General features: G+C 44.5%; 1 protein-coding gene across 1 annotated transcript in view; it reads right to left on the bottom strand.

The window, feature by feature from the left end:
* Positions 1 to 27,090, bottom strand: part of mthfd1l (methylenetetrahydrofolate dehydrogenase (NADP+ dependent) 1 like) — a 203,964-nt gene that overhangs the window by 57,894 nt on the left and 118,980 nt on the right. The window contains exons 25-26 of the mRNA XM_070891004.1: positions 10,107 to 10,214; positions 7,966 to 8,118 (exon numbers count right to left, since the gene is read on the bottom strand). Of these exons, the coding sequence (XP_070747105.1) occupies positions 7,966 to 8,118; positions 10,107 to 10,214 (261 nt within the window). The remainder of the gene's footprint in view (positions 1 to 7,965; positions 8,119 to 10,106; positions 10,215 to 27,090) is intronic.

Below are 27,090 nucleotides of genomic sequence, written 5' to 3' on the forward strand. Positions count from 1 at the left end.
ATTGCAGGTGGGCAGAGACCTCTGATATATGAGCAAAGGTGACAGTGTAGCGTATGGTCCTGATTATACTGGGAGGAAGAAAGTTGGCTGCTCTTGCGAAGGGTGCTGAATAATTCAGATACTCCAGCAGTTGCCAACGGCAAATTACACATAGATGTCAGAGATTTAGTGCCATGTCTCATGAGCACTAGCCTGGAATTCTGAACCACAATTCTCCTTTCACATTTTAAATAGGGAAAATGTCAAATTTTATTTACTTATTGCGTTCAGGGACGTTGGTGTTGTGGGAATGCTCGAGATGGGAAAAGTTCCATTCCCACATCAAACTCTGATCTCCTGTTATGGCAGGGCAATACAAATAAGATCACCTACCTCACAGCTTAAATACCCACCCCTTGCAACACCCAGTGGCTGCAGTGTGCACTATCTACAGAATGCACTGCATTTTACTTTTTTTGTAAATTGCAAGATCCTTTGTGTGGAAATGAGTGAAAGTTGTGATACGAGATATGTGGTGTCCAGCCATCAGCTTTGTAGGCATTCCAAGTATCAGCACTTGAAATGTCGGGAATTTTAAAAAGGTGTGGATGGAGGCAAACAACCTCTCTGGATAAGAGCATTCACTATTTCCTTCCGCTTAAAAATGATTTTGTAATGGCGCCTTTAACGTCGTAAAATGCCCCAATGCTTTATCAAGAGCATTGTCAAACAAAATTTGACACCGAGCCTCATAAGGAGATATTAGGACAGGTGACCAAAAGCTTGGTCAAAGAGGTAGGTTTTAAGGAGCATCTTAAAAGGAGGAGAGAAAAGCAGAAAGACTCAGGAATGAATTCCAGAGCTTAGAACCTGGGCAGCTGAAGGCACGGCCAGCAATGGTGGGAGTGATTAACATAGAGGCCAAATTGGAGGAGCTCAGAGATCCCGGATGGTTATAGGCAACGTTCCCCATAGTTTTTTTTGGGTGCATGGCACCTTTATGGGGCTGCACGGACCAGTCACAGTTTTGCACATGCGCTAACTTTAACATTGCAAAAGCAGGATCCGGGCTGCGCGGGACAGGCAGAGAGCTGCGTGGCTGTGCAGCTTATAGGGAACGTTGGTTGTGGGGCTGGAATAGGTAACACGGATAGGGAGGATGAGGCCGTGCAGAGATTTGGAAACATAGAAACATAGAAATTCACAGCGCAGGAGGCCGCCATTTCGGCCCATCGTGTCTGTGCCGGCTGACAAAGAGCCACACGGCCCTTGGTTACATATAAATCTATGAACAATGACGGAAAGGCAAAGAGCACCCAACCCGTTTCACACAACTGCGACACCCTTTATACTGAAACATTCTACACTCCACCCCAACCGGAGCCATGTGATCTCCTGGGAGAGGCAAAAACCAGATAAAAACCCAGGTCAATTTAGGGAGAAAAATATCTGGGAAAATTCCTCTCCGACCCATCCAGGCGATCGAAACGAGTCCAGAAGATCACCCTGGCCATATTCTATTCCCTGCAGTACTTACCATTATATCTGCGCCATCCAACAAAAGGTCATCCAGTCTAATCTCAATTACCAGCTCTAGGTCCATAACCCTGCAGGTTACAGCATTTTATGCGCCTATCCAACCATCTCTTAAAAGTGGTGAGGGTTTTCTGCATCCACCACTCTTCCAGGCAGCGAGTTCCAGATCCCCACAACCCTCTGCGTAAAGAAGCCCCTCCTTTAAATCCCCTCTAAGCCTTCCACCAACCACCTTAAAACTATGCCCTCTCATAATAAACCCCTCCACCAATGGAAATAGGCCCTTACTATCCAACATATCCAAGCCCCTCAATATTTTGTACAGCTCAATGAGTTCTCCTCTCAACCTCCTCTGTTCCAATAAGAACAAACCCAGCCTATCCAATCTGTCCTCATAACTAAGATTCTCCATTCCAGGCAGCACCTAGTAAATCTCCTTTGCACCCTCTCTAGTGCAATCACGTCTTTCCTATAATATGGCGACCAGAACTGAACGCAGTACTCCAGCTGTGGCCTAACCAGTGTATTTAAGCATAACCTCCCTGCTCTTATATTCTATGCCTCAGCCAATAAAGGCAAGCATTCCGTATGCCTTCTTAACCACCGAATCCACCTGGCCTGATACTTTCAGGGACCTGAGGACAAGCACTCCACTGTCCCTTTGTTCATCTACACTATTAAGTGGCCTACCGCTTAATGTGTATACCCATTCCTTATGAGCCCTCCCAAAGTGCATCACCTCACACTTCTCTGAATTAAATTCCATTTGCCACTGCTCTGCCCACCTGACCAGTAGATTGATATCCTCCTGCAGCCCAAGATTTTCCTCTTCATTATCAACCACACAGCCAATTTTAGTGTCGTCTGCAAACTTCTTAATCATACTCCCTATATTCAAATCTAAATCGTTGATATATACCACAAAAAGCAAGGGACCCAGTACTGAGCCCTGCGGAACCCCACTGGAAACATCCTTCCAGTCACAACAACATCCATCAACCATTACCCGGGATAAACGGGTCCTTTTCAGAATGGCAGGCAGTGACTAGTGGGGTGCCGCAGTGTTCAGTGCTGGGATCCCAGCTTTTTACATTAAACATTAATGATTTAGATGAAGGAATTAAGTGTAATATCTCCAAGTTTGCAGATGACACTAAGCTGGGTGGCGGTGTGAGCTGTGAGGAGGACGCTAAGAGGCTGCAGGGTGACTTCGACAGGTTAGGTGAGTGGGCAAACGCATGGCAGATGCAGTATAATGTGGATAAATGTGAGGTTATCCAATTTGGTGGCAAAAACACAAAGGCAGAATATTATCTGAATGGCAGCAGATTAGGAAAAGGGGAGGTGCAACGACACCTGGGTGTCATGATACATAGAAACATAGAAAATAGGTGCAGGAGTAGGCCATTCGGCCCTTCGAGCCTGCACCACCATTCAATAAGATCATGGCGGATCATGCACCTCAGTACCCCTTTCCTGCTTTCTCTCCATACCCCTTGATCCCTTTAGCCATAAGGACCATATCTAACTCCCTCTTGAATATATCCAATGAACTGGCATCAACAACTCTTTGCAGTAGGGAATTCCACAGGTTAACAACTCTGAGTGAAGAAGTTTCTCCTCATCTCAGTCCTAAATGGCTTGCCCTTTATCCTTAGATTATGTCCCCTGGTCCTGGACTTCCCCAACATTGGGAACATTCTTCCTGCATCTACCTGTCCAGTCCCGTCAGAATTTTATATGTTTCTATGAGATACCCTCTCATCCTTCTAAACTCCAGTGAATACAGGCCCAGTCGATCCAGTCTCTCCTCATATGTCAGTCCTGCCATCCTGGGAATCAGTCTGGTGAACCTTCGCTGCACTCCCTCAATAGCAAGAACGTCCTTGCTCAGATTAGGAGACCAAAACTGAACACAATATTCCATGTGAGGCATCACTAAGGTCCTGTACAACTGCAGTAAGACCTCCCTGCTCCTATACTCAAATCCCCTAGCTATGAAGGCCAACATACCATTTGCCTTCTTCACTGTCTGCTGTACCTGCATGCCAACTTTCAATGACTGATGTACCATGACACCCAGGTCTCGTTGCAACTCCCCTTTTCCTAATCTGCCGCCATTCAGATAATATTCTGCCTTTGTGTTTTTGCCACCAAATTGGATAACTTCACATTTATCCACATTATACTGCATCTGCCATGCATTTGCCCACTCACCTAACCTGTCGAAGTCACCCTGCAGCCTTTTAGCGTCCTCCACACAGCTCACACCGCCACCCAGTTTAGTGTCATTTGCAAACTTGGAGCTATTACACTCAATTCCCTCATCCACATCATTAATGTATATTGTAAATAGCTGGGGTCCCAGCACTGAGCCCTGCGGCACTCCACTAGTCACTGCCTGCCATTCTGAAAAGGACCCGTTTATCCCGACTCTCTGCTTCCTGTCTGCCAACCAGTTCTCTATCCACGTCAGTGCATTACCCCCAATACCATGTGCTTTAATTTTGCACACCAATCTCTTGTGTGGGACCTTGTCATAAGCCTTTTGAAAGTCCAAATACACCACACCCTTGTGGTTCTCCCTTGTCTACTCTACCAGTTACATCCACAAAAAATTCTAGAAGATTTGTTAAGCAGGATTTCCCTTTCATAAATCCATGCTGACTTGGACCGATCCAGTCACTGCTTTCCAAATGTGCTGCAATTTCATCTTTAATAATTGATTCCAATATTTTCCCCACTACTCATGTCAGGCTAACTGGTCAATAATTACCTGTTTTCTCTCTCCCTCCTTTTTTTTAAAAAAGTGGGGTTAAATTAGCTAGCCTCCAGTCCACAGGAACCGATCCAGAGTCGCTAGACTGTTGGAAAATGATCACCAATGCATCAACTATTTCTAGGGCTACTTCCTTAAGTACTCTGGGATGCAGACTATTAGGCCCCAGGGATTTATTGGCCTTCAATCCCATCAATTTCCTGAACACAATTTCCCGCCTAATAAGGATTTCCTTCAGTTCCTCCTTCTCACTAGACCCTCGGTCCCCTAGTATTTTCGGAAGGTTATTCATGTCTTCCTTCATGAAGACAGAACCAAAGTATTTGTTTAACTGCCATTTCTTTGTTCCCCATTATAAATTCACCTAAATCTGACTGCAAGGAACCTACGTTTGTTTTCACTAATCTTTTTCTCTTCACATATCTATAGAAGCTTTTGCAGTCAGTTTTTATGTTGCCAGCAAGCTTACTCTCACTCTATTTTCCCCCTCCTAATTAAACCCTTTGTCCTCCTCTGCTGTATTGCAAAATTCTCCCAGTCCTCAGGTTTGCTTTTTTTCTGGCCAATTTATATGCCTCTTCCTTTGCTTTAACACTATCCTTCATTTCCATATTATAGGCAACGGTTGAGCCACCTTCCCAGTTTTATTTTTACTCCAGACAGGGATGTACAATTGTTGAAGTTCACCCATGTGATCTTTAAATATTTTCCATTGCCCATCCACCATCAACCCTGTAAGTATCACTCGCCAGTCTATTCTAGCCAATTAACGTCTCATACCATCGAAGTTACCTTTCCTTAAGTTCAGGACCCTAGTCTCTGAATTAACTGTGTCACTCTCCATTTTAATAAAGAATTCTACCATATTTCTGGTCATTCTTCCCCAAGGGGCCTTGCACAACAAGATTGTTAATTAGTCCTTTCTCATTACACATCACCCAGTCCAGGATAGCCAGCCCTCTAGTCGGTTCCTCGACATATTGGTCTAGGAAACCATCCCTAATACACTCCAGGAAATCCTCCTCCACCGCATTGCTACCAGTTTGGTTAGCCCAATCAATATGTAGATTAAAGTCGCCCATGATAACTGCTGTACCTTTATTGCAGTCATTGAAATTTGGTATGCAGGTACAGCAGGCGGTGAAGAAGGCAAATGGTATGTTGCCTTCATAGCTAGGGGATTTGAGTATAGGAGCAGGGAGGTCTTACTGCAGTTGTACAGGGCCTTGGTGAGGCCTTACCTGGAATATTGTGTTTAGTTTGGGTCTCCTAATCTGAGGAAGGATGTTCTTGCTATTGAGGGAGTGCAGCGAAGGTTTACCAGACTGATTCCTGGGATGGCAGGACTGACATATGAGGAGAGACTGGATCGACTGGGCCTGTATTCACGGGAGTTTAGGAGGAGGAGAGGGGATCTCATAGAAACATATAAAATTCTGACGGGACTGGACAGGTTAGATGCAGGAAGAATGTGCCCGATGTTGGGGAAGTCGAGAACCAGGGGACATAGTCTAAGGATAAGGGGTAAGCCATTTAGGACTGAGATGAGGAGAAACTTCTTCACTCAGAGTTGTTAACCTGTGGAATTCCCTACCGCAGAGAGTTGTTGAGGCCAGTTCATTGGATATATTCAAGAGGGAGTTAGATATGGCCCTTACGGCTAAAGGGATCAAGGGGTAGGGAGAGAAAGCAGGAAAGAGGTACTGAGGTGAATGATCAGCCATGATCATATTGAATGGTGGTGCGGCTCGAAGGGCCGAATGGTCTACTACTGCACCTATTTTCTATGTTTCCTACCTCCAAGCCAATTTTGGATCCAACTTGCCATTTTGCCCTGTATCCCATGGTCTTTAACCTTCATGAGAAGGGTGAAAATTTTTAAATCGAGGTGCTGCCCGACAGGTCGGCAAGTACAGGTGTGATGGGTGAACGGGACTTGGTGAGAGCTCGGACATGGCAGTCGAGTTTTGGGTCAGCAAAAATTTATGGAGGGTGCAAAGGTGGGAGGGCAACCAGAAGAGCATTGGAATATCGAGTCCAGAGGTAACAAAAGCGTCAGAGAGGCAAAGCCCCCTTCCCCCGCCCAACAACAGAACCTGCTTCAATGAGGAGAGATAAAACATGCATTTTTAAACCCGGATCAGAACAAGGCTTTTGTAACAAGTAGTTTTTTTTTTAAATAGAAAAATTAGTTCTAGTCAAAGAGAAAGAGCAAATTAGCATAAGATGAAGACTTACTTTACGTATTAATCCGTCATACAAACATAGATTCATAGAATGATGCAGCACAAAGGGAAGCCATTCGGCCCATCATGCCTGTGCTGGAACAGTAGGGCTTGTGTGGCATTTTCAAAAATACTGAGCAGTACTTGCAGAACACAATTCATGTGCTGTGAAAGGCTTTAGACAGAGAGACATGATTATGTGCAATATAATTTCATTCTTTCTATTGAAGATTATTCCAAATGATAAGCTGTGGTTCTCGTCTCCAAATCAGAAGGTTGTGGGTTCAAGTCCCACTCCAGAGACTTGAGCACAAAATCCAGGCTGACATTCCAGTGCAGTACTGAGGGAGTGCTGCACTGTCGGAGGTGCCGTCTTTTGGACGAAACATTCCTGGTGCCGTCTTTTGGATGAACCATTCCTTGGGTGGGCAAAACATAACCCATGGCACTATTCTGAAGAAAAGCAGGAGAGTTCTCCCCGGTGTCCTGGCCAATATTTATCCCTTAACCAACATCAATGAAAGATAATGCTGTTTGCAGGAGCTTGCTGTGCGCAAATTGGCTGCTGTGTTTTCTACATTACAACAGTGACTACTCTTCAAAATGTACTTCATTGGCTATAAAACGCTTTGGAATGTGCTGAGATTGTGAAAAGTGCAAGTTCTTTCTTTCTGGAAGAATGAACATCTCGTTTACATATTACATATTGCTTGGTGCGGAGGACTCAAAGGGTTAAAGCACCCCTTTCTTGGAATCAAACAGCAAGGGAGGCCATTCGGCCCATTGTGCCTGTGATGAATTGTTGAAAGAGCTATCCACTTAGTCTCACTCCCTTGTCCTTTCCCCATAGCCCTGATAATTTCCCACCCCCCCCCCCCCATCCCCATCAAGTATTTATCCAATTCCCTTTTGAGAGTTATCATTGGATCTGCTTCCACCACCCCTTCAGGCAGTGCATTCCAGATCACGACAACTCGCTGCGTAAAAACAATACTCATCTCCCCTCGGGTCCCATGGTTACTGACCTTCCTGCCAATGGAAATAGTTTCTCCCTTATTTACTCGATCAATATCCCATATAATTATGAGCACTTCAATTAAATGTCCCCTTTACTGCCTCTGTTTGAAGGAGAAGAATAATCCAAGCTTCTCCCCATCCCTGGTATCATCCCAACAAATGGGCAAACATTACTACATTGTTGGGAGCAAGGAGATTAATTCTTTGTAGTAAGAAAGGAAGAACTTGCATTTATTTAACACCTTTCACAACCTCTGGTCATCCCATAAGAAGTTATTTTCCCTCGGGTCCCTTTGCCAGTGATCTCAAAAAGAGGTGAAATCTTGTTCCCCTCCAGAGAAGAATGAAATACCAGCCAACCCGTGGTGATGGATTTACACATTTTCGGCCTGTTGCAACCGCCACACATTTTGGGCGATGGTTACCTACCGTGCCCACCAACGGGTAGATAAAGCCTGCCCCAATACTGGCACGCACATCTCGGACTGGCAGAATAAAGCCGCTGGGAACTCCCTTGCGCTCAGGTTGATGCGATAGCGACAGATGGGTCTTTGCCATGCAGATCGGCAGCTCTCCGTAGCCCTGCGCCAGAAGGAGAAAAGCTCTGGTAACTGAACACATCAACAAAGCAGACACAGGTGTAAACTACACCGAACGTACTCCGACTGGCTAACCTGGACCACACAGACCAAAGGGCAGATCAAACATTCACATCATTTACAAAAACGGTCAGTCATCCATTCTGTCAGAAAAATGCATCACTCATTTCTGTCAAACAGTTACGGAGCAGTTCGAGATGAGCTGCAACCCTCCAAGCATAAATTTCTTAAATAAAATTCTTACCAGTGACAGAATGTACAGCATAGAAACAAGCCATTTGGCCTATACCAGTGTTTATGCTCCACACGAGCCTCCTCCCACTTTACTTCATCTAACCATATCTGCATAACCCTCTATTCCTATCTCCCTCATGTGTTTATCTAGCTTCCCCTTTAATGCATCTATGCTTTTCACATCAACCACCCCATGTGGTAGCACATTCCACATTCTAACTAACCACGCTCTGGGTAAAAAAGTTTCTCCAGAATTCTTTATTGGATTTATGACTGACTATCTTATATTTATGGCCTCTAGTTTTGATTTCCATCACAAGTGAAAACATCTTTACGTCTACCCTATCAAACCTCTTCATAATTTTAAAGACCTCTATCAGGTCACCTCTCAGCTTTTTTTTTCTAGAGAAAATAGCCCCAGCCTGTTCAATGTTCCCTGATAGTTATAACCTCTCAGTGCATAGAATCATTCAGCACAGGAAGAGGCCACTCGGCCCATCGTGCCAGCTCTTTGAAAGTGCGATTCAATTAGTCCTGCTCCCCTGCTTTTTCCCCATAGCCACGCAAATTTTCCCCCTTTAAATATTTATCCAATTCCCCTTTTGATAGGGCGGTAGAAGCAGATTCAATAATAACTGTCAGACAGTGCATTCCAGGTCATCTTAACTCACTGTAAAAATGAATAAAGTCCTGCTTTTACTTAAAAGAAACCCCATTTATTCTCTAGCATGCCTTTGAAGTGTCCACGATGATTAAAAGCTTCAACATTCATTGGAATTAATGTACAACTCTGTCTAGACACGATTTGTGAAAATATGGTAAACAACTCCCATTACCCTCATCAGTTTATTTCCTTACGGTCTGAGAGATAATGGTATTTTCCCCTCTTTCTACTCAGTCAAGGGCTGAAAGTACATTCTCCCTCCCTCCCCTGTAGTGACACTGTCCCCAGCTGTCCCCCTCCCTCCCTCCTCTGTACAATGACAGTGTCTCCAGCTGTCTCCCACACTCCCTCCCTTGTAGTGACACTGTCTCCAGCTGTCCCGCCCACCATCTCCCTCCATTGTACAGTGACACTGTCCCCACCTGTCCCCCCACTCCCTCCCTCCTTCCACTGTACAATGACATTGTCCCCAGCTGTCCCCCCACTCCCTCCCTCCATTGTACAATGACATTGTCCCCAGCTGTCCCCCCACTCCCTCCCTCGTACAGTGACACTGACTCCAGCTGTCCTGCCCACCTCCTCCCTCCACTGTACAATGACAGTCCCCCCACTCCCTCCCTCCCTCCACTGTACAGTGACACTGTCCCCAGCTGTCCCCCCACCCCCTCCCTCCACTGTACAGTGACACTGTCCCCAGCTGTCCCCCCACCCCCTCCCTCCCTCCACTGTACATTGACACTGTCCCCAGCAACACTCTTCTCCGACACTCGCTCCCGAAACTGATCCCCTCCCAATGTACTATTAAAAGCCTCCTATTGGATCTCACCTCTCTCTGGCTCACTTCTCCCAACTCCCCCATTTAAGCTCGGTTCCCATTTCACTCCTCTGTGAAGCTCCTCATGCCAATTTTGTTCTGGGATTAAGGCACTGTATGAATGCGAGTTTGATTACAACTCATGGATGGTTCTTTTGCATGTCTTCCTCGATAGGCTGAGCTCCCAATAATTCTGCTCAGTGAGAGCAAATACTAAACCGAGCCTTCGCAAGCTGCTTGCTCGTTGAATATTTCTCACCTGACTGACGTACAGATCCACCTTGGACTGGGCTTCGGGAGACAGCTCTATATCCTCAGCCCCGTAAATCTTCTGTGCTATAGTGCGAATCTTTTCCACAATGGGCATCTGAAAAATGAAAAGAGTGAACTGTAAATTGAGGCATTTTGGTAGGAAGATGGAGGAGAGGCAATATAAATGAAATAGTACAATTTTGAAGGATGTGCAGGAACTGAGACCCCCGAGGGTTTACATACACAAATCTTGAAGGCGACAGGCTGTTTTTTAAAAAAAAACATATGGGCTCCTGGGCTTTATAAATAGAAGCACAAGAGTGCAAAAGCAAGGAAGTTATGCTAAACCTTTATAAATCACTGGGTTAGATCTCAGCTGGAGTATTGTATTCAATTAAGGGCAACACATTTTAGGAATAATGTCAAGCCCTTGGTGAGGATGCCAAGGAGATTTACTAGAATGGTAACAGGAATGAGAAATTTCAGTTATGTGGGGAGACTGGAGAAGCTGGGGATATTTAATCGAGGTCTTCAAACTTATGATGGGTTTTAATATAGTAAATAGAGAGAAACTGTTTGCACTGGCGGGATGGTCAATAACCAGAGGACACAGATTTAAGATAATTAGGACAAGAACCAGAGGAGCGATAAGTTGTGATGATCTGGAATTCACTGCCTGAAAGGGTGGTGGAAGCAGATTCAATAGCAACTTTCAAAAGGGAATTGGATTATACACCCGGTTTTTGGGGGTCGCGAAAGATCTGGAGCTTGATGCTCTGCTACACAGAGTTAGTGGCTCTCGGCTGTGGTAGTAATAAGGGCTGAAAGTGGAGCTCATACCTCAAGGCAAATTGTTCAGGGTTGCTGCTAATCGCTACTTAATGACACTTGGGAAGAGAGTGCATGAGACTGAATAAGTAAATGTGAGAGAGAGAGAGAGAGAGAGAGAGAGAGAGAGAGAGAGAGAGAGAGAGAGAGAGAGAGAGAGAGAGAAAGAAATATATAGACAGAATGAGCCGAAAGCGTGCAAAAGAGTGCGTACAAGACTCTGTGAGCGCACTTATGAATGGCAGCGCGCATGAGTGTTAGTGAGAACGTGTATAAATGTGTGTATGTGCGCGAAGGTGTGTATGGGCACATGAGCTTGTAGGAGAGCACGAGCTCCTCAACAGCGTGAGTATGCATGTGAGTCTGTATGAGCATGTGTGTGTGTATATAAGTGAGTGAGTGTACATGCATTGCACAAATTCTCAGACATGGAGTGAGGAGCGATTTGGGAGAACAGTACATTGAACTACCGAGATGCGAGAAATGGCTACTTGGATGAACTGGAGTAAAACCTGATCAGCCAGCCTGTACTTGGTTCAACGGACTGGATTCAGGAGCAGGAAGTTCTGGTTACAAATACCTGCACCGAGAACAGGCGAGCGACAGTGCTGCCACCACTGGCCACTGGATGTCATTACAGCAACAGCACATCACAATTCTGAAGGGCAGCAAACGTTTCAGGCACTTTAAAATTTAAATGGAATTGAAAGTGAACACCATTCTTTATTTGCCATAACAATATATAACAAGTATAAATATATCACTTCTCCATCCATTTAATACAGCTGTATGTATACACGTTTATCATGGGCACTTCTAAACTGCTCCTAGTCCCAGGCTAAGTTAATTAAATTGTCACTTTCCTTAGCCCACATTAATTTTTTAAAAAAGACGCATTGATGGAGCCTTTCACAACCTCAGCACATCACAAAGCACTTTACAACCAATGAAGTACTTTCGAAGTGTAGTCACTGCTGCAATGTAGGAATAGAGACAGCCAATTTTGCACACAGCAAGGTCCCATAAACAGCAATGTGATAAATTACCAGATAATTTGTTTGAAGATAAATACTGGCCAGGACACCGGGGATAACTCCTCTGCTCTTCAAATAGTGCCATGGGATCTATAATGTCCATCTGAGAGGGCAGACAGGGCCTCAGTTTAACGTCTCATCCGAAAGCCTGAACTTCTAACAGTGCGGCACTTCCTCAGTACTGCAGAGAGTGTCAAGTCTCTAGTGTTGAAGTTGAACCTATGACCTTCGGACTCAAAGGATAGAATGCTACCACTGAACTGTGCACGTACACCTACATATGCCTTTGGTTTGCAGGAGGAGACGGCGGCAGCTGGGACCGGAGGGGGAATAGGAGTAAACCTAAAAACCCCATCAAGCCCATACTGGATGCTTCTTGCCTTCCCAAGAGAGCAATACTGGATACTTCTTGCCTTCCCAAGAGAGCAAAGGGTTACATCACCAGACTGGGTGACCCAGAGGCTGGCTGGCCCCAAGCCAATGAATCCTCACAATGCAGAGCCAGTGTCCAAGGTTATTATTCACACATCCCCACTAACATAACTCGAATACTTCCCCAGTCGATAACACTGACCCGACGTACAGTAGCGATTGAGAAGATGCCTGTTGACATTATTAATAGCTGCTCCCTGACAGCTTCGCTATCCTTGCAGCTCCAATTCAGATTCTATTCTTGCCACAGTTTGCAGTTGCCACTTGTCTGGAATCACCATGTCACCCAGCAGTGAGCTGGGATTTTCAGCTCTCCTCCTACTCTCAATAGCAGTGTGGTTCTTAAAAATTGGAACAATCAGTTTTTAAGGTCAGTTCACTATGTGTTTTTGTATGTTAGAGAGATTTGCATTTTTATAGCGCCTTTTATGACCTCAGGACATCCCAAAATGTTTTACAGCCAATGAGGTACTTTTGAAGTGTAGTCACTGTTGTAATGTAGGAAATGTGGTAGCCAATTTGCACACAGCAAGATCCCAAAAACAGCACTAAGATAATGACCAGATAATCTGTTTTAATGATGTTGGTTGAGGGATATTGACTGGGACACTGGGAGAACTCCCCTGCTCTTCTACAAAATAGTGCTGTGGGATCTTTTATGTCCATCTGAGGGAACATAACATCTTATCCGAAAGACAGCACTTCCAACAGTGCAGCACTCCTCAGTACTGCAGTGGAGTTTTATTTTATTAGTTCATGGGTTATGGGCGTCGCTGGCAAGGCCAGCAGTAATTGCCCTCAAGAAGGTGGTGATGATCCAGTCTGTGTGGTGTTAACGAGGGAGTTCCAGGATTTTGGCCCAGCGACGATGAAGGAACGGCAATATATTTCCAAGTCAGGATGGTGTGTGACTTGGAGGGGAATTTGGACGTGGTGCTATTCCCATATGCCTGCTCCCTTGGCCTTCTCGGTGGTAGAGGTCACAGGTTTGGGAGGTGCTGCCGAAGAAACCTTGGCGAGTTGCTGCAGTGCATCTTGTAGATGGTGCACACTGTAGCCACGGTGCACCGGTGGTGGAGGGAGTGAATACTGAAGGTAGTGAACGGGGTGCCAACCAAGCGGGCTGCTTTGTCCTGGATGGTGTCGAGCTTCTTGAGTTGTTAGAGCTGCACTCACCCAGGCAAGTGGAGAGTATTCCATCACACTCCTGACTTGTGCCTTGTAGATGGTGGAAAGGCTTTGGGGAGTCAAGAGACGAGACACTCGTCGCAGAATACCCAGCCTCTGACCTGCTCTTCTTGTCACATTATTTATGTGGCTGGTCCAGTTAAGTTTTTGTTCAATGATGACCCCCAGGATGTTGATGGTGAGGGATTTGGCGATGGCAATGCCGTAGAATGTCAAGGGGCGGTGGTTATACTTTCGCTTGTGGAGATAGTAATTGTCTGGCACGAATGTTACTTGCCACTTATCAGCCCAAGCCTGATTGTCATCCAGGTCTTGCTGCATGCGGCCATGGACTGCCTAATTACTCTGAGGAGTTGCGAATGGCAAGCGTCAACCTGGATAATGTGCTCAAGTCCCCGGAGTGAAACTTGAACCAACAACCTTCTGACTCAGAAGCAAGAGTGCTACGACTTAGTCTGTTCACAGTTCATCACAGGATGGTATCTCCATTATTATTTTAATCAGGCCAAAGTGAGCATCTTGCTTTAGCTATTGACCACCAATCAATAAAACTTCTTGAACTGTTAACTCTTTTTGCCTAACAATTGGTGTGTTCGCCATAGCACATATAGATCATAGAAACTTACAGCACGGAAGGAGGCCATTTTGGCCCATTGTGTCCGTGCCAGCCAAGAAGAGACTACCCAACCTAATCCCACTTTCCAGCTCTAGGTCCGTAGCCCTGCAGGTTGCAGCACTTCATATGCATATCCAAGTACTTTTTAAATATGGTGAGGGTTTCTGCCTCTACCACCCTTTCAGGCAGTGAGCTCCAGACCCCACAACCCTCTGAAGAAATTTCCCCTCAAATCCCCTCTAAACCTTCAACCAATTACTTTAAATTTATGCCCCCTGGTTATTGACCCCTCTGCTAAGAGAAATAGGCCCTTTCTATCCACTATATCTAGGCCCCTCATCATTTTATACACCTCAATGAGGTCTCCCCTCAGCCTCCTCTGTTTCAAAGAAAGCAAATCCAGCCCATCCAATCTGTCCTCATAGCCAAGATTCTCCACTCCCGACAACATCCTCGTAAATCTCCTTTGTGCCCTCTCCAGTGCAATCACGTCCTTCCTGTAATGCGGTGACCAGAACTACATGCAGTATTCCAGCTGTGGCCTAACCAGTGTTTTATACAGTTCAAGCATAACCGCACCCCCCCCTGCTCTTGTATTCTATATTGAAAGTAAACATATTTCAAACTTTACAAAGGGGGCAGAGCTAAAGAAAAAATTGGATCAATGTGGATTCGGTGGGTCTTATATATAATTTATAACAGGGATACATTCCGTTCCCTGGATAATCACATTGTTTTTTTTTAATAAATGAAACATTGCCTTTATAATTGGGTTGACTAACTGGAATATTTGGATAATTCAATTTTTTGTGCAAAGAAATGACTGAACTATGACTGGTAGACTATCATTGTATTAACCCTTAAACAAAGATTGCATTCAACAATGTTACAGTTCATGCAGCAAAATAAAGGCTAAACACAACAGATAGCAGCCCCCCGCCCCTCATTTCCCATGTTAACACTACTGGCATACCGATCATTCTTGTACATCAGAATCACAAGGTTCCAGCATAGAAACAGAACATTCCGCCCATCAAGCCTGCTATTCCAAGAGCAACACATTCTGATCCTACTCTCCTGATCATTCCCCATATCCTTCAGTATCCCACCCAATCTCAACTCTCTCCTGATCACTCCCCGTACCTTCCAATATCCCACCCAGTCTAATCCCACTCTCCTGCTCACTCCCCATATCCTTTAATATCCCACCCAGTCTAATCCCTCTCCTGCTCACTCCCCATATCCTTTAATATCCCACCCAGTATAACCCCACTCTCCTGCTCACTCCCCATACCCTTTAATATCCCACCCAGTCTAACCCCACTCTCCTGCTCACTCCCCATACCCTTTAATATCCCACCCAGTCTAACCCCACTCTCCTGCTCACTCCCCATACCCTTTAATATCCCACCCAGTCTAATCCCACTCTCCTGCTCACTCCCTATACCCTTTAATATCCCACCCAGTCTAATCCCACTCTCCTGCTCACTCTCCATACCCTTTAATATCCCACTTTAATATTGTAATTAAAGTTTGCTTAACTTAAAGTTCAACAATGTTTTCATAGAATCATACAGCACAGAAGTTGGCCTATTGCCCATCTTCCCTGTGCCAGCTCTTCCCCCATAGCCATGTAAATATTTCCTTTTTAAGTATATTTCCAGTTCCCTTTTGAAAGTTACTACTGAATCTGCTTCCACCCTTTCAGGCAAAGCATTCCAGATCATCATAACCCGCTGAGTGAAAAAAAATCTTATCATCTTCCCTCTGGCTTTTTTGCCAATTACTTTAAATCTGTGTCTAGTCACTGGCCCTTCTGCCAGTGGAAATAGTTTCTCCCTATTTATTCTGTTAAAACCCGTCTCAATTTTAAACACTTCCCTTAACCTTCTCTGCTCCAAGGAGAACAACCCCAGCTTCTCCAGTCTCTCCACATAACTGAAGTCCCTCATACCTGATGCCATTCTGGTCAATCTCCTCTACACCCTCTCCAAGGCCTTGGCATCCTTCCTAAAGCGCGGTGCCCAGAATTGGACACAATACACCAGCTGAGGCCAAACCTGTGATTTATAAAGATTTAGCATAACTTCCTTGCTTTTGTACTCTATGCCTTTATTTATAAAGCCAAGGAACCCATAAGTTTTTTTAACAGCTTGTCCTGCCATCTTCAAAGATTTGTGTATGTACACCCAGAGGTCTCTGTGTTCTTGCAACCCCCTTTAAAATTGTATCATTTAGTTTATGGATGTGCTTATTTGTACTGTAAAAATGATCACCATGCTCCACCTTTTGTCTATGATTGGTCCCCTTGGAGGATAAGCCACACCCTGAAGTTTCACAGGAATATGTAACTGGAACCGCCCATCCCAAGGTCTCACTGACTTTGCAAATTGTAACTCGATCCATTTTGACTTCCTGAGCGACAGAGAACAGAGCTCCCCAGAAGACAATAAGGGCCAGCCAAAGTGCCATTACCCCAGTCCAAGTGCATGCCTCCCCCAGCCAAAGTGCCTTACCTCAGTCCAAATACATCCCTCCCCCAGCCAAAGTCCCTCCTTACATCTGCGCAAGTGGCTCCCCCACCCCACTCCCCACCACCACCAATCCAACCATAGATGGGGCATTGTGTACGGATTGTTAACAGGTTTATTGGGTATGAAGTGAATAGTGACAACGTCGTGACGTCTGGATTTCATCCACTCCAACAATGTCCCTTGTAGGGAGTTGGAAGAATGTGATCAGTCTTCCGAGTTCCCTCTCTCCCCTCCGATTCCCCCCCGCTAGACTCTCTCCCTCCCCAGTCTCCCTCTCCTTTCTCAATCTCCCTCTTGCTCCCCTCCCCAGTCTCCTTCTCCCTCCCCAGTCCGTCTCTCTCTCTCTTCCACCCCTATCTTGGCCTCCCGACACTTCTCTGCCCACCGCCGCTCTCGATCGTGTGGAATGAGAATGGGGTCGCACTTCCGGTCCAGCAGGGAGGCATGGGGGGGGAGGGGGGGCGGAGCTTGACGGATACATGTGCAGAAAAAACGCACTGCAAATAGTTACTCCCTTAGTTTATATAGCCTCTCCTCATCCTTCCTTCCAAAATTTATCACTTCACACTTCTGTGTCAAATTACATCTGCCATGTGTCTGTCTACTTTCACCAGTCTATCTATTGCTGTTAAAGTTGGCTCAGCTTAATGTTCGATAATGTTTTCAGAATCAATAAATAATCTTCAATATTAAAAAAAAAAATATCTACTTGGCTGGTTATATTTTAAATCCTTATGGAACAGGCTGATGAGAATTTCCAGAGACGGTGAAAAGAATTATAACAGGACAGATACTTTTGCCTTCATGTGAAGGTTGAGGCTATGGTACTTCTGACTGCTCATTAAGTAAATAATCTTACATTTTAGTGCACAAACTAATTCTACAATTGGTTTGAAAAATCCATAAGGCCTCAGAAATGATTAAAAACGTGGAATACACAAAAGAATACTAAAAACTTCTTTTGAGTCTGGACTTTTATTTTTAATCACTATCATTTTTTTGGGAGGAGTGGTGATTCCTATTTTGTAAATTGAGAAACCAAAGTAAAGAGGTCAAGGCCGAGGTCAGCGACAAACCTGGGGAGGAAACCAGATAAACTAGGAAGCACTATTTATCAAAGCCCAATAGGATGCTGAAAGGCCATTGCCAAAAAAAAATACAAGTCGGAGGAAGTCATGATCACACTGTACTGGGCCCTGGTCAGACTGCACGTGCAGTACTGGACCCAGTTCTGATCACTTAAACACAAGCGAGAGCGTCAAACACTGGAGACAGAGCAGAGGGGGAAAAACAGACTCGGCTTGACAGTTCTCACCACATTCTAAAAAAAACTTGCATTTCTATAGAACCTTTCACGACATTAGGACGTCCCAAAGCGCTTTACAGCTTTTGAAATGTAGTCGCTGTGCCAATTTGCATACAGCAAAGCCCCACAAACAATGTTTGCTTTGGTGATGTTGGTTGAGGGATAAATATTGGTCAGGGCTCTGGAGAGAACTCCCATGCTCTTAAAATTGTGTCATCTGAGAGAGCAGACACCCCAGTGCAGTACTGAGGGAATGCTGCACTGTTGGTGGTGCCATCTTTCAGATAGTTAAACCGAGGCCCCGTCTGCTCTCTCAGGTGGACATAAAAGATCTCACGGCACTATTCTGAAGAGGAGGAGCAGGGGAGTTCTGGCCAATATTTATCCCTCAATCAACATCACTAAAACAGAATATCTGGTCATTACCTCATTGATGTTTGTGGGAACTTGTAGTGCTCAAATTGGTCACTATGTTTCCTACATTCATGTACTTCAAAAGTATATCATTGACTGTACAGCATTTTGGGATGTCCTGAAGTTGTTAAAGGCACTACAGAAATGCAAGTCTTTCTTTTGCTCAGTCCCTGGGTCTTTATTTTCTATCCAGAGCCCCAGTTTCTGCCTTTGAGAGTGATTGCATTCCCCCGCTCCCCGAGAAGGGTTAAATAAATATCAAAACATTTTTTGTTTGGTTAATTTACAGGTTAACTTGATTTTAAAAAACATTCTGACCATAACAAATAAAAAATTATCAGCTTTTCTACCACTTTGGTTTACACCGTCTCCTCCCCAAATATTTCTTACCATATTCGCCCTCATACCCCACCCCACCCCTGCTCTATCCAATTGGCAGAGAAGCTCAGCCCAACCTTGCCATGTACTCTATCTGGGTCCTGTCAAAGTGCTGGAGTGTTGATAGGATATGTCCTGGCTTGTCTGAGCACCTCATTTTTCAGGCCTTTAGGAGCTGCATGAAATAGCCAGCGCTCATTTTTCCCAGGATGATACTACAGCATTTTCAGTTTATTTAAAGACCTTGTACCTTTACTCTCTTGGCTGCAGTCCATATCCACAATTATTCTCAATGCAATAGACCCGTGCCATTGTAGACACTGTACGTGCATATTTATAACAGAGACACAGTTGTCATTCATCAACCCATTGTTTGTCAGCCGTGGCTCAGTGGGTAGCACACTCGCCTGAGAGTCAGAAAGTCGTGGCTTCAAATCCCACGCCAGAGACTGGAGCTCATAATCCAGGCTGAATGCAGTGCAGTGCCGAGAGAGTGCTACACTGTCGGAGGTGCTGTCTTTCAGATGAGACGTTAAGCCGAAGCCCTGACTGCGCTCAGGTGGATGTAAAAGATCCCATGGTACTATTTCGAAGAGCAGGGGAGCTCTCCCTGATCTCCTCAACCAACCGACATCATTAAAGCAGATGATCTGGTCATAATCACATTGCTGTTAGTGTTAACGGCAGCAATTCAGGTTCTGGATGAGGCTCTTGCTTAAAGCGGGCAGGTGCCTAGAAACATAGAAAATAGGAGCAGTAGTAGACTGTTCGGCCTTTCGAGTCGACACCGCCATTCAATATCATGACTGATCCTCCATCTCCACCATATTCCCGCTTTTTCCCCAAACCTCTTGATGCCTTTTGTTTCTAAAAATCTATCTATCTTCCTCTTAAATATATTCAGTGACTTGGCCTCCACAGCCTTCTACGGTAGAGAATTCCACAGGTTCACCACCCTCTGAGTGAAAACATTTCTCCTCCTCTCGGTCCTAAATTTCCTACTCCGTATCCTGAGACTGTGACCCCTTGTTCTAGACTTTCCAGCCAGGGGAAACATCCTCCCCGCATCCAGTCTATCCAACCCAGTCAGAATTTTATACTTTTCAATGAGATCCCCTCTCATTCTTCTAAACTCTAGTGAATACAGGCCTAGTCGACCCAATCTCTCCTCAAACAAAGGGGACTACAGTGGGATGAGGGCAGAGTTAGCTAAAGTAGACTGGGAACACAGACTAAACGGTGGCACAATTGAGGAACAGTGGAGGACTTTTAAGGAGCTCTTTCATAGTGCTCAACAAAAATATAATCCAGTGAAAAAGAAGGGTAGTAAGAGAAGAGATAACCAGCCGTGGATAACCAAGGAAATAAAGGAGAGTATCAAATTAAAAACCAATGCATATAAGGTGGCCAAGGTTAGTGGGAAAATAGAAGAGTGGGAAAATTTTAAACGACAGCAAAGAATGACTAAGAAAGCAATAAAGAAAGGAAAGATAGATTACGAAAGTAAACTTGCGCAAAACATAAAAACAGATAGTAAAAGCTTTTACCGATATATAAAACGGAAGAGAATGACTAAAGTAAATGTTGGTCCCTTAGAAGATGAGAAGGGGGATTTAATAATGGGAAATGTGGAAATGGCTGAGACCTTAAACAATTATTTTGCTTCACAGTGGAAGACACAAAAACCATGCCAAAAATTGCTGGTCACAGGAATGTGGGAAGGGAGGACCTTGAGACAATCACTATCACTAGTGGGTAGTGCTGGACAGGCTAATGGGACTCAAGGTAGACAAGTCCCCTGGTCCTGATGAAATGCATCCCAGGGTATTAAAAGAGATGGCAGAAGTTATAGCAGATGCATTCGTTATAATCTACCAAAATTCTCTGGACTCTGGGGAGGTACCAGCGGATTGGAAAGCAGCTAATGTAACACCTCGGTTTAAAAAAGGGGGCAGACAAAAGGCAGGTAACTATAGGCCGGTTAGTTTAACATCTGTAGTGGGGAAAATGCTTGAAGCTATCATTAAGGAAGAAATAGCGGGACATCTAGATAGGAATAGTGCAATCAAGCAGACGCAACATGAATTCATGAAGGGGAAATCATGTTTAACTAATTTATTGGAATTCTTTGAGGATATAACGAGCATGGTGGATAGAGGTGTACCGATGGATGTGGTGTATTTACATTTCCAAAAGGCATTCGATAAGGTGCCACACAAAAGGTTACTGCAGAAGATAAAGGTACGCAGAGTCAGAGGAAATGTATTAGCATTTGGCTGGCTAACAGAAAGCAGAGAGTCGGGATAAATGGGTCCTTTTCGGGTTGGAAATCAGTGGTTAGTGTTGTGCCACAGGGATCGGTGCTGGGACCACAACTGTTTACAATATACATAGATGACCTGGAAGAGGGGACAGAGTGTAGTGTAACAAAATTTGCAGATGACACAAAAATTAGTGGGAAAGCGGGTTGTGTGGAGGACACAGAGAGGCTGCAGAGAGATTTAGAGAGATTAAGCGAATGGGCTAAGGTTTGCCAGATGGAATACAATGTTGGAAAATGTGAGGTCATCCACCTTGGGGGAAAAAAAAAAAACAGTAAAAGGGAATATTATTTGAATGGGGAGAAATTACAACATGCTGCGGTGCAGAGGGACCTGGGGGTCCTTGTGCATGAATCCCAAAAAGTTAGTTTGCAGGTGCAGCAGGTAATCAGGAAGGCGAATGGAATGTTGGCCTTCATTGCGAGAGGGATGGAGTACAAAAGCAGGGAGGTCTTGCTGCAACTGTACTGGGTATTGGTGAGGCTGCACCTGGAGTACTGCATTCAGTTTTGGTCACCTTACTTAAGGAAGGATATACTAGCCTTGGAGGGTTACAGAGACGATTCACGAGGCTGATTCCGGAGATGAGGGGGTTACCTTATGATGATAGATTGAGTAGACTGGATCTTTACTCATTGGAGTTCAAAGGATGAGGGGTGATCTCATAGAAACATTTAAAATAATGAAAGGAATAGACAAGATAGAGCCAGAGAGGTTGTTTCCACTGGTCAGGAAGACTAGAACTAGGGGGCACAGCCTCAAAATATGGGGGAGCCAATTTAAAACCGAGTTGAGAAGGAATTTCTTCTCCCAGAGGGTTGTGAATCTGTGGAATTCTCTGCCCAAGGAAGCAGTTGAGGCTAGCTCATTGAATGTATTCAAATCACAGATAGATAGATTTTTAACCAATAAGGGAATTAAGGGTTACGGGGAGCGGGCGGGTAAGTGGAGCTGAGTCCACGGCCAGATCAGCTATGATCTTTTTGAATGGCGGAGCAGGCTCGAGGGGCTAGATGGCCTACTCCTGTTCCTAATTCTTATGTTCTTATGTTCATACAACAGTCCTACCATCCCAGGAATCAGTCTGCTGAAGCTTCGCTGCACTCCCTCTATGGCAAGTATATCCATTCTTGGGTAAGGAGACCAAAACTGCACACAATACTCCAGGCGCGGTCTCACCAAGACCCTGTATAACTGTAGTAAGACATCCTTGCTCCTGTACTCAAATCTTCTTGTAATGAAGGCCAACATACCATTTGCCTTCCTAACTGCTTGCTGCACCTGCATGTTTGCTTTCAGTGACTGGTGTACAAGGACATCCAGGTCCCTCTGTACATCGACACTTCAAGCCATCACCATTTAAATAATACTTTGTCCTTATGGTTTTCCTACCGAAGTGGATAACTTCACATTTATGCACGTTATACTGCATCTGCCATGTGTTTTCCCACTCACTCAACCCATCTAAATCGCCTTGCAGCGTCTTTGCATCCTCCTCACAACTCACAATCCCACCTTGTTTTGTGTCGTCAGCAAACTTGGAAATATTACATTTGGTTTCCTCATCCAAATCATTTGTATATATATAGTGAATAGCTGGGGCCCAAGCACTGATCCCTGTGGTACCCCTCTAGTCACACTCCGCCACCCCAAAAAAGACCTGTTTATTCCTACTCTTTTTCCTGTCAGTTAACCAATTTTCAATCCATTACCCACAATCCCATGTGCTTTAATTTTGCACACTAACCTCTTATTTGGGACTTTATCAAAGGCCTTCTGAAAATCCAAATACACTACATCCACTGGTTCTCCCTTATCTATTCTATCAGTTACATCCTCAAAAAACTCCAGTAAATTTGTCAAACATGATTTTCCTTCCATAAATCCTTGTTGACTTTGTTTAATCCCATTGATATTATCTAAGTGTGCCGTTATCATATCTTTTATAATAAGACTCTAGCATTTTCCCTACTACTGATGTTAGACTAACCGGTCTTTGATTCCCAGTTTTCTCTCTCCCTCCTTTTTTAAATAGTGGGGTTACATTTGCCATCCTCAAATCTGCAGGAACTGTTCCATAATCTATCGAATTTTGGATGATGACAATCAATGCATCCACTATTTTCATGGCTACCTCTTTTAGTACACTGGGATGCAGATCATCAGGCCCTGGGGATTTATCGGCATTCAGTCCCATTAGTTTCTCCAGCACTATTTTCTTACTAATAATCATTTCCTTTAATTCCTCTTGCTCACTGGATCCTTGGTTCCCTAGCATTTCTGGGACATTATTTGTGTCCTCTTCCGTGAAGACAGAACCAAAGTATTTATTTAATTGTTCTGCCATTTCCTTGTTCCCCATTACAAATTCTCCCATTTCTGTCTGTATAGGACCTACATTTGTCCACTAATCGTTTTCTTTTTACGTACTTGTAGAAACTTTTGCAGTCGGTTTTTATGTTCCTTGCAAGTTTACTCTCGTGCTCTTTTTTTCTCCTCTTAAATCAATCTCTTGGTCCTTTTTTGCTGAATTCTAAACTGCTCCCCAATCCTCAGGCTTGCTACTTTTTCTGGCAACTTTGTATAACTCCTCTTTGGATGTATTACTATCCTTAATTTCTTTTGTTAGCCACGTTGGGCCACTTTTCCTTTTGTGTTTTTACGCCAGAAAGGGATGTATAACTGTTGCAATTTATGCATTCGTTCCTCCTCCACACAGGAGTCGCGGCCCAATGATTTCATTATGCCACGACATATTATTCAGCAGGAAGAGTCCCGTGTTGTTTGCTGCAAAACTATGCCGGGAGGAACAGATTGGTCAGAAGAGATTAACAAGATATGTTTTTAAAATTACCTTCTCCTTGAGCCCCTTGTAGGCCAGGAGCAGGAGTGTGCGTCCCAGGCCTCTGAAGGAGTCCTTGGGCCTCCCCAACGCTGCCCCTCCCACCCACCCCAAAGTGAAACAGGAATCCCCAACCACCGATTGCGCAAAGAGAATCCCAAGGCCTCTCCCCGATGACACCGGGATGCGAGGAACCCCCCCCCCCCCCGCTGGGTTTGTTCCCAGTGATCCCGGCTGCAGCCTGCTGCAGCCACATTCCCATTCCCGCTCCTGCCTCTCGGCCATGTAGAGGATCTGACCTGGTGTCAGACAGGAGTCCGGGAAGTTTTATTTATATGAGGCCCTGACGTTAAGGTCGGCCGGACCTCCACGTCCCCGACCTTGCCGGGTTCATCGGCCGCTATCTGGTAAAAGTCGAGGCCATGGTGTCAAATGGAGAACAAAAAGGGGAAATAATCAGCTGCTCAGGCAGCACCTGTGGAGAAACAGAAGCCAGTCAGCTGACAATTCAGGTATCGAGACCCTTCCTCAGGTATTGCCTGACCAGCCTTTTCTTTTCTATAATGTTGAAATTATTGTTCTCATTATTTTGGATACGTTTCAAGCTGTTAATACCAACAGGTCTTATGTTCAGATTAGGCACAACATTGAGACCTGCCTTTTCCAAACCTCTAGGCCTGTAAAATTCAAACAGGAGAAACCAAAGAGTAAGAAATACAAGGTTTAATAGAAACTGGGTTTCCAGGGCTTAGAGGGCTAGATAGTCATAGCTTGCAGACCATAGCTTGCACACACCAGGAATACACCATTGGCTTTCTAAGTTCAACAATTGTTGAATTGTAGAAAGACCAGCGAGTCATATTTCAGCAACAGTGCAGAACGCTATTCACTTAACTGGATTGGTTATTTCTCAATATCACAAGGGAATTGTTAATAGTTATCACATTGTGGGAGTTGCTTGTGTGGAAATTGGCTGCTGCGTTTCCCACATTACAACAGTGACTACATTGTACATTCATTGGCTGCAAAGCGGTTTGAGACACCTGGTGGTCATGAAAGGCGCTATATAAATGCGGTTAGACTTCCAGCAACAACAGTACTTTGCATCAAATGCGATTTGCTTGCTACAGTCCGGCTTTCAGTTTATGTTATGACTGCATTTTCACCGATCACAAAAAGTTTAAAAAAGCTGCAGCTTTAAACCAAGAACCCCCAGCCAGAGTCTGGGATGAATCAGTATAGCCACAATCGTTAGTTCTAGAGAGTTATTCAACTAGTGAGTCATTGCGTGCACATACTGATTAGAATTTTACTTTACTCCTTGTGAACATCAAAATAGCTTAAGGTTTCGAATTGCCATGTTCTTACATCACGGATAAAAATCTATTCATTCTGACAATGAAAACGATATTCGCATAAAAACCACAAAGGATTTCACCATTAGTTTTCCAATAAACTTTTTTAAACTATTGCCTGGTTGTATTTTGAACAAAAGCTGTATCTCTGCACCAATCAAAAAGCTAATGTAAAACCAGTGAGTCAAATACAATAAACTCACTGGACAGCTGCATCAATATTCTCTGGCACCCACAGCCCATTGTACTGGAGAACAATGACACTTAGAACCATGACTGAATTAAGAAATGCAGTGCGGAAACCCAAGGACATTTTTCTACAGTCCAATCCTTGTGTAGCCCGAGACTGAGATGAGAAGATATGACAATTGTTGCTGCTGTATTCATAGATGTATCTGAATTTCAAAAGGTACGTGACCAACACTGCTGGGATTTAGAGGATTTTTAAAAATCCACTCATTACTTTCTGTTTTCAGGAAAACCCTAGTTTCCGTCGCTTACTGTGAGTTAACAACAACTAGCACGTTTAACATGAAAACAAACGTCTTAAGGTGCTTCACAGAGACGTAGTCAAATAAAGCAGATGTTAGGAAGGGTGGCCAAATGCTTAGTTACAGCAGTGGGTTTTTTGGAAGGTCTTAAAGGAGAGAGACGTGGAGGGACTTAGAGAAGGAATTCCACAGCATTGGGCCTAGGCGGCTGAAGGCAAGACCATTAAAGTAAGGGCGAAGGGAGAGGTGGAGGAGGATGTACAAGAGATCAGAGTCAGAGGATCGGAGAGGTGGAGTATACCTTTATGTCTGGAGAGCTGAAACTGGACAAAATATCATTACCCATCTGACAGCTGATGTAAACCAAGTTTTTATTATCCATTTAGTTCAAGCTACCACACAGCCCGGATTCCTCTGGACTTTATACATTAACTAGTTAACACAGGTAGTGATCAAGCCTGTCGGATTCTAGACTTACACTGCAGCATCCTTCATCCAATGCAATCACATTATCAACAGAGATTATTGCAGATAATTGCAAGTGAACTTAACTACACTGCAGTCTACCTGCAGCATCATTAGCTAACATTTGGATTAAGTGCTTCAAAACATCAGAAGCTATTTATTGCTAGAGCACCCAATAGCACGGAGTACATCCAAAACAGCTTATATCAAGAGTTAATGTGACAGGGTCGATTTTATTAATGAAATGGAATCATCAATTGTTGACCTGCCATCCTTCAGAACTTTAAGCTCTCTTGCTCCCGACTCAGAGTCAGAAGGTTGCGTGCTCAAGTCCCACTCAAGATACTGGAGCCCATAATCCTGACCGATACACTAGTGCAGTTCTGAAGGAGTGCTAGACTGTCGGAGGTGCCAGCTTTCGGATGAGATGTTAAACAGAGGCCGCGTCTGCCCTCTCAGATGGACATAAAAGATCTCATGGCACTATTTCGAAGAGGAGCCAGGGAATTCTCCCTGGTGTCCTGGCCAATATTTTTCCCCCAACCAACATCACAGATTATCTGGTTATCTCTTTGCTGTTTGTGGGACCTTGCTGTGCACAAATTGACTGCTGCATTTCCGACATTACAATGTGGACTACACTTCAAAAGGTACTTTGTTGGCTGTAAAGTGCTTTGGGATATCCTGAAGTTGTGAAAAGCACTGTATAAATGCAAGTCTGTCTGTCTTTTATCCAAACTGCTATGTGGACCACATGTAACCCATGAGCCCTGGCTACTCACCCCTT

This window comes from Pristiophorus japonicus, chromosome 9, assembly GCF_044704955.1.
Source record: "Pristiophorus japonicus isolate sPriJap1 chromosome 9, sPriJap1.hap1, whole genome shotgun sequence".
NCBI classification, from domain to species: Eukaryota; Metazoa; Chordata; class Chondrichthyes; family Pristiophoridae; genus Pristiophorus; species Pristiophorus japonicus.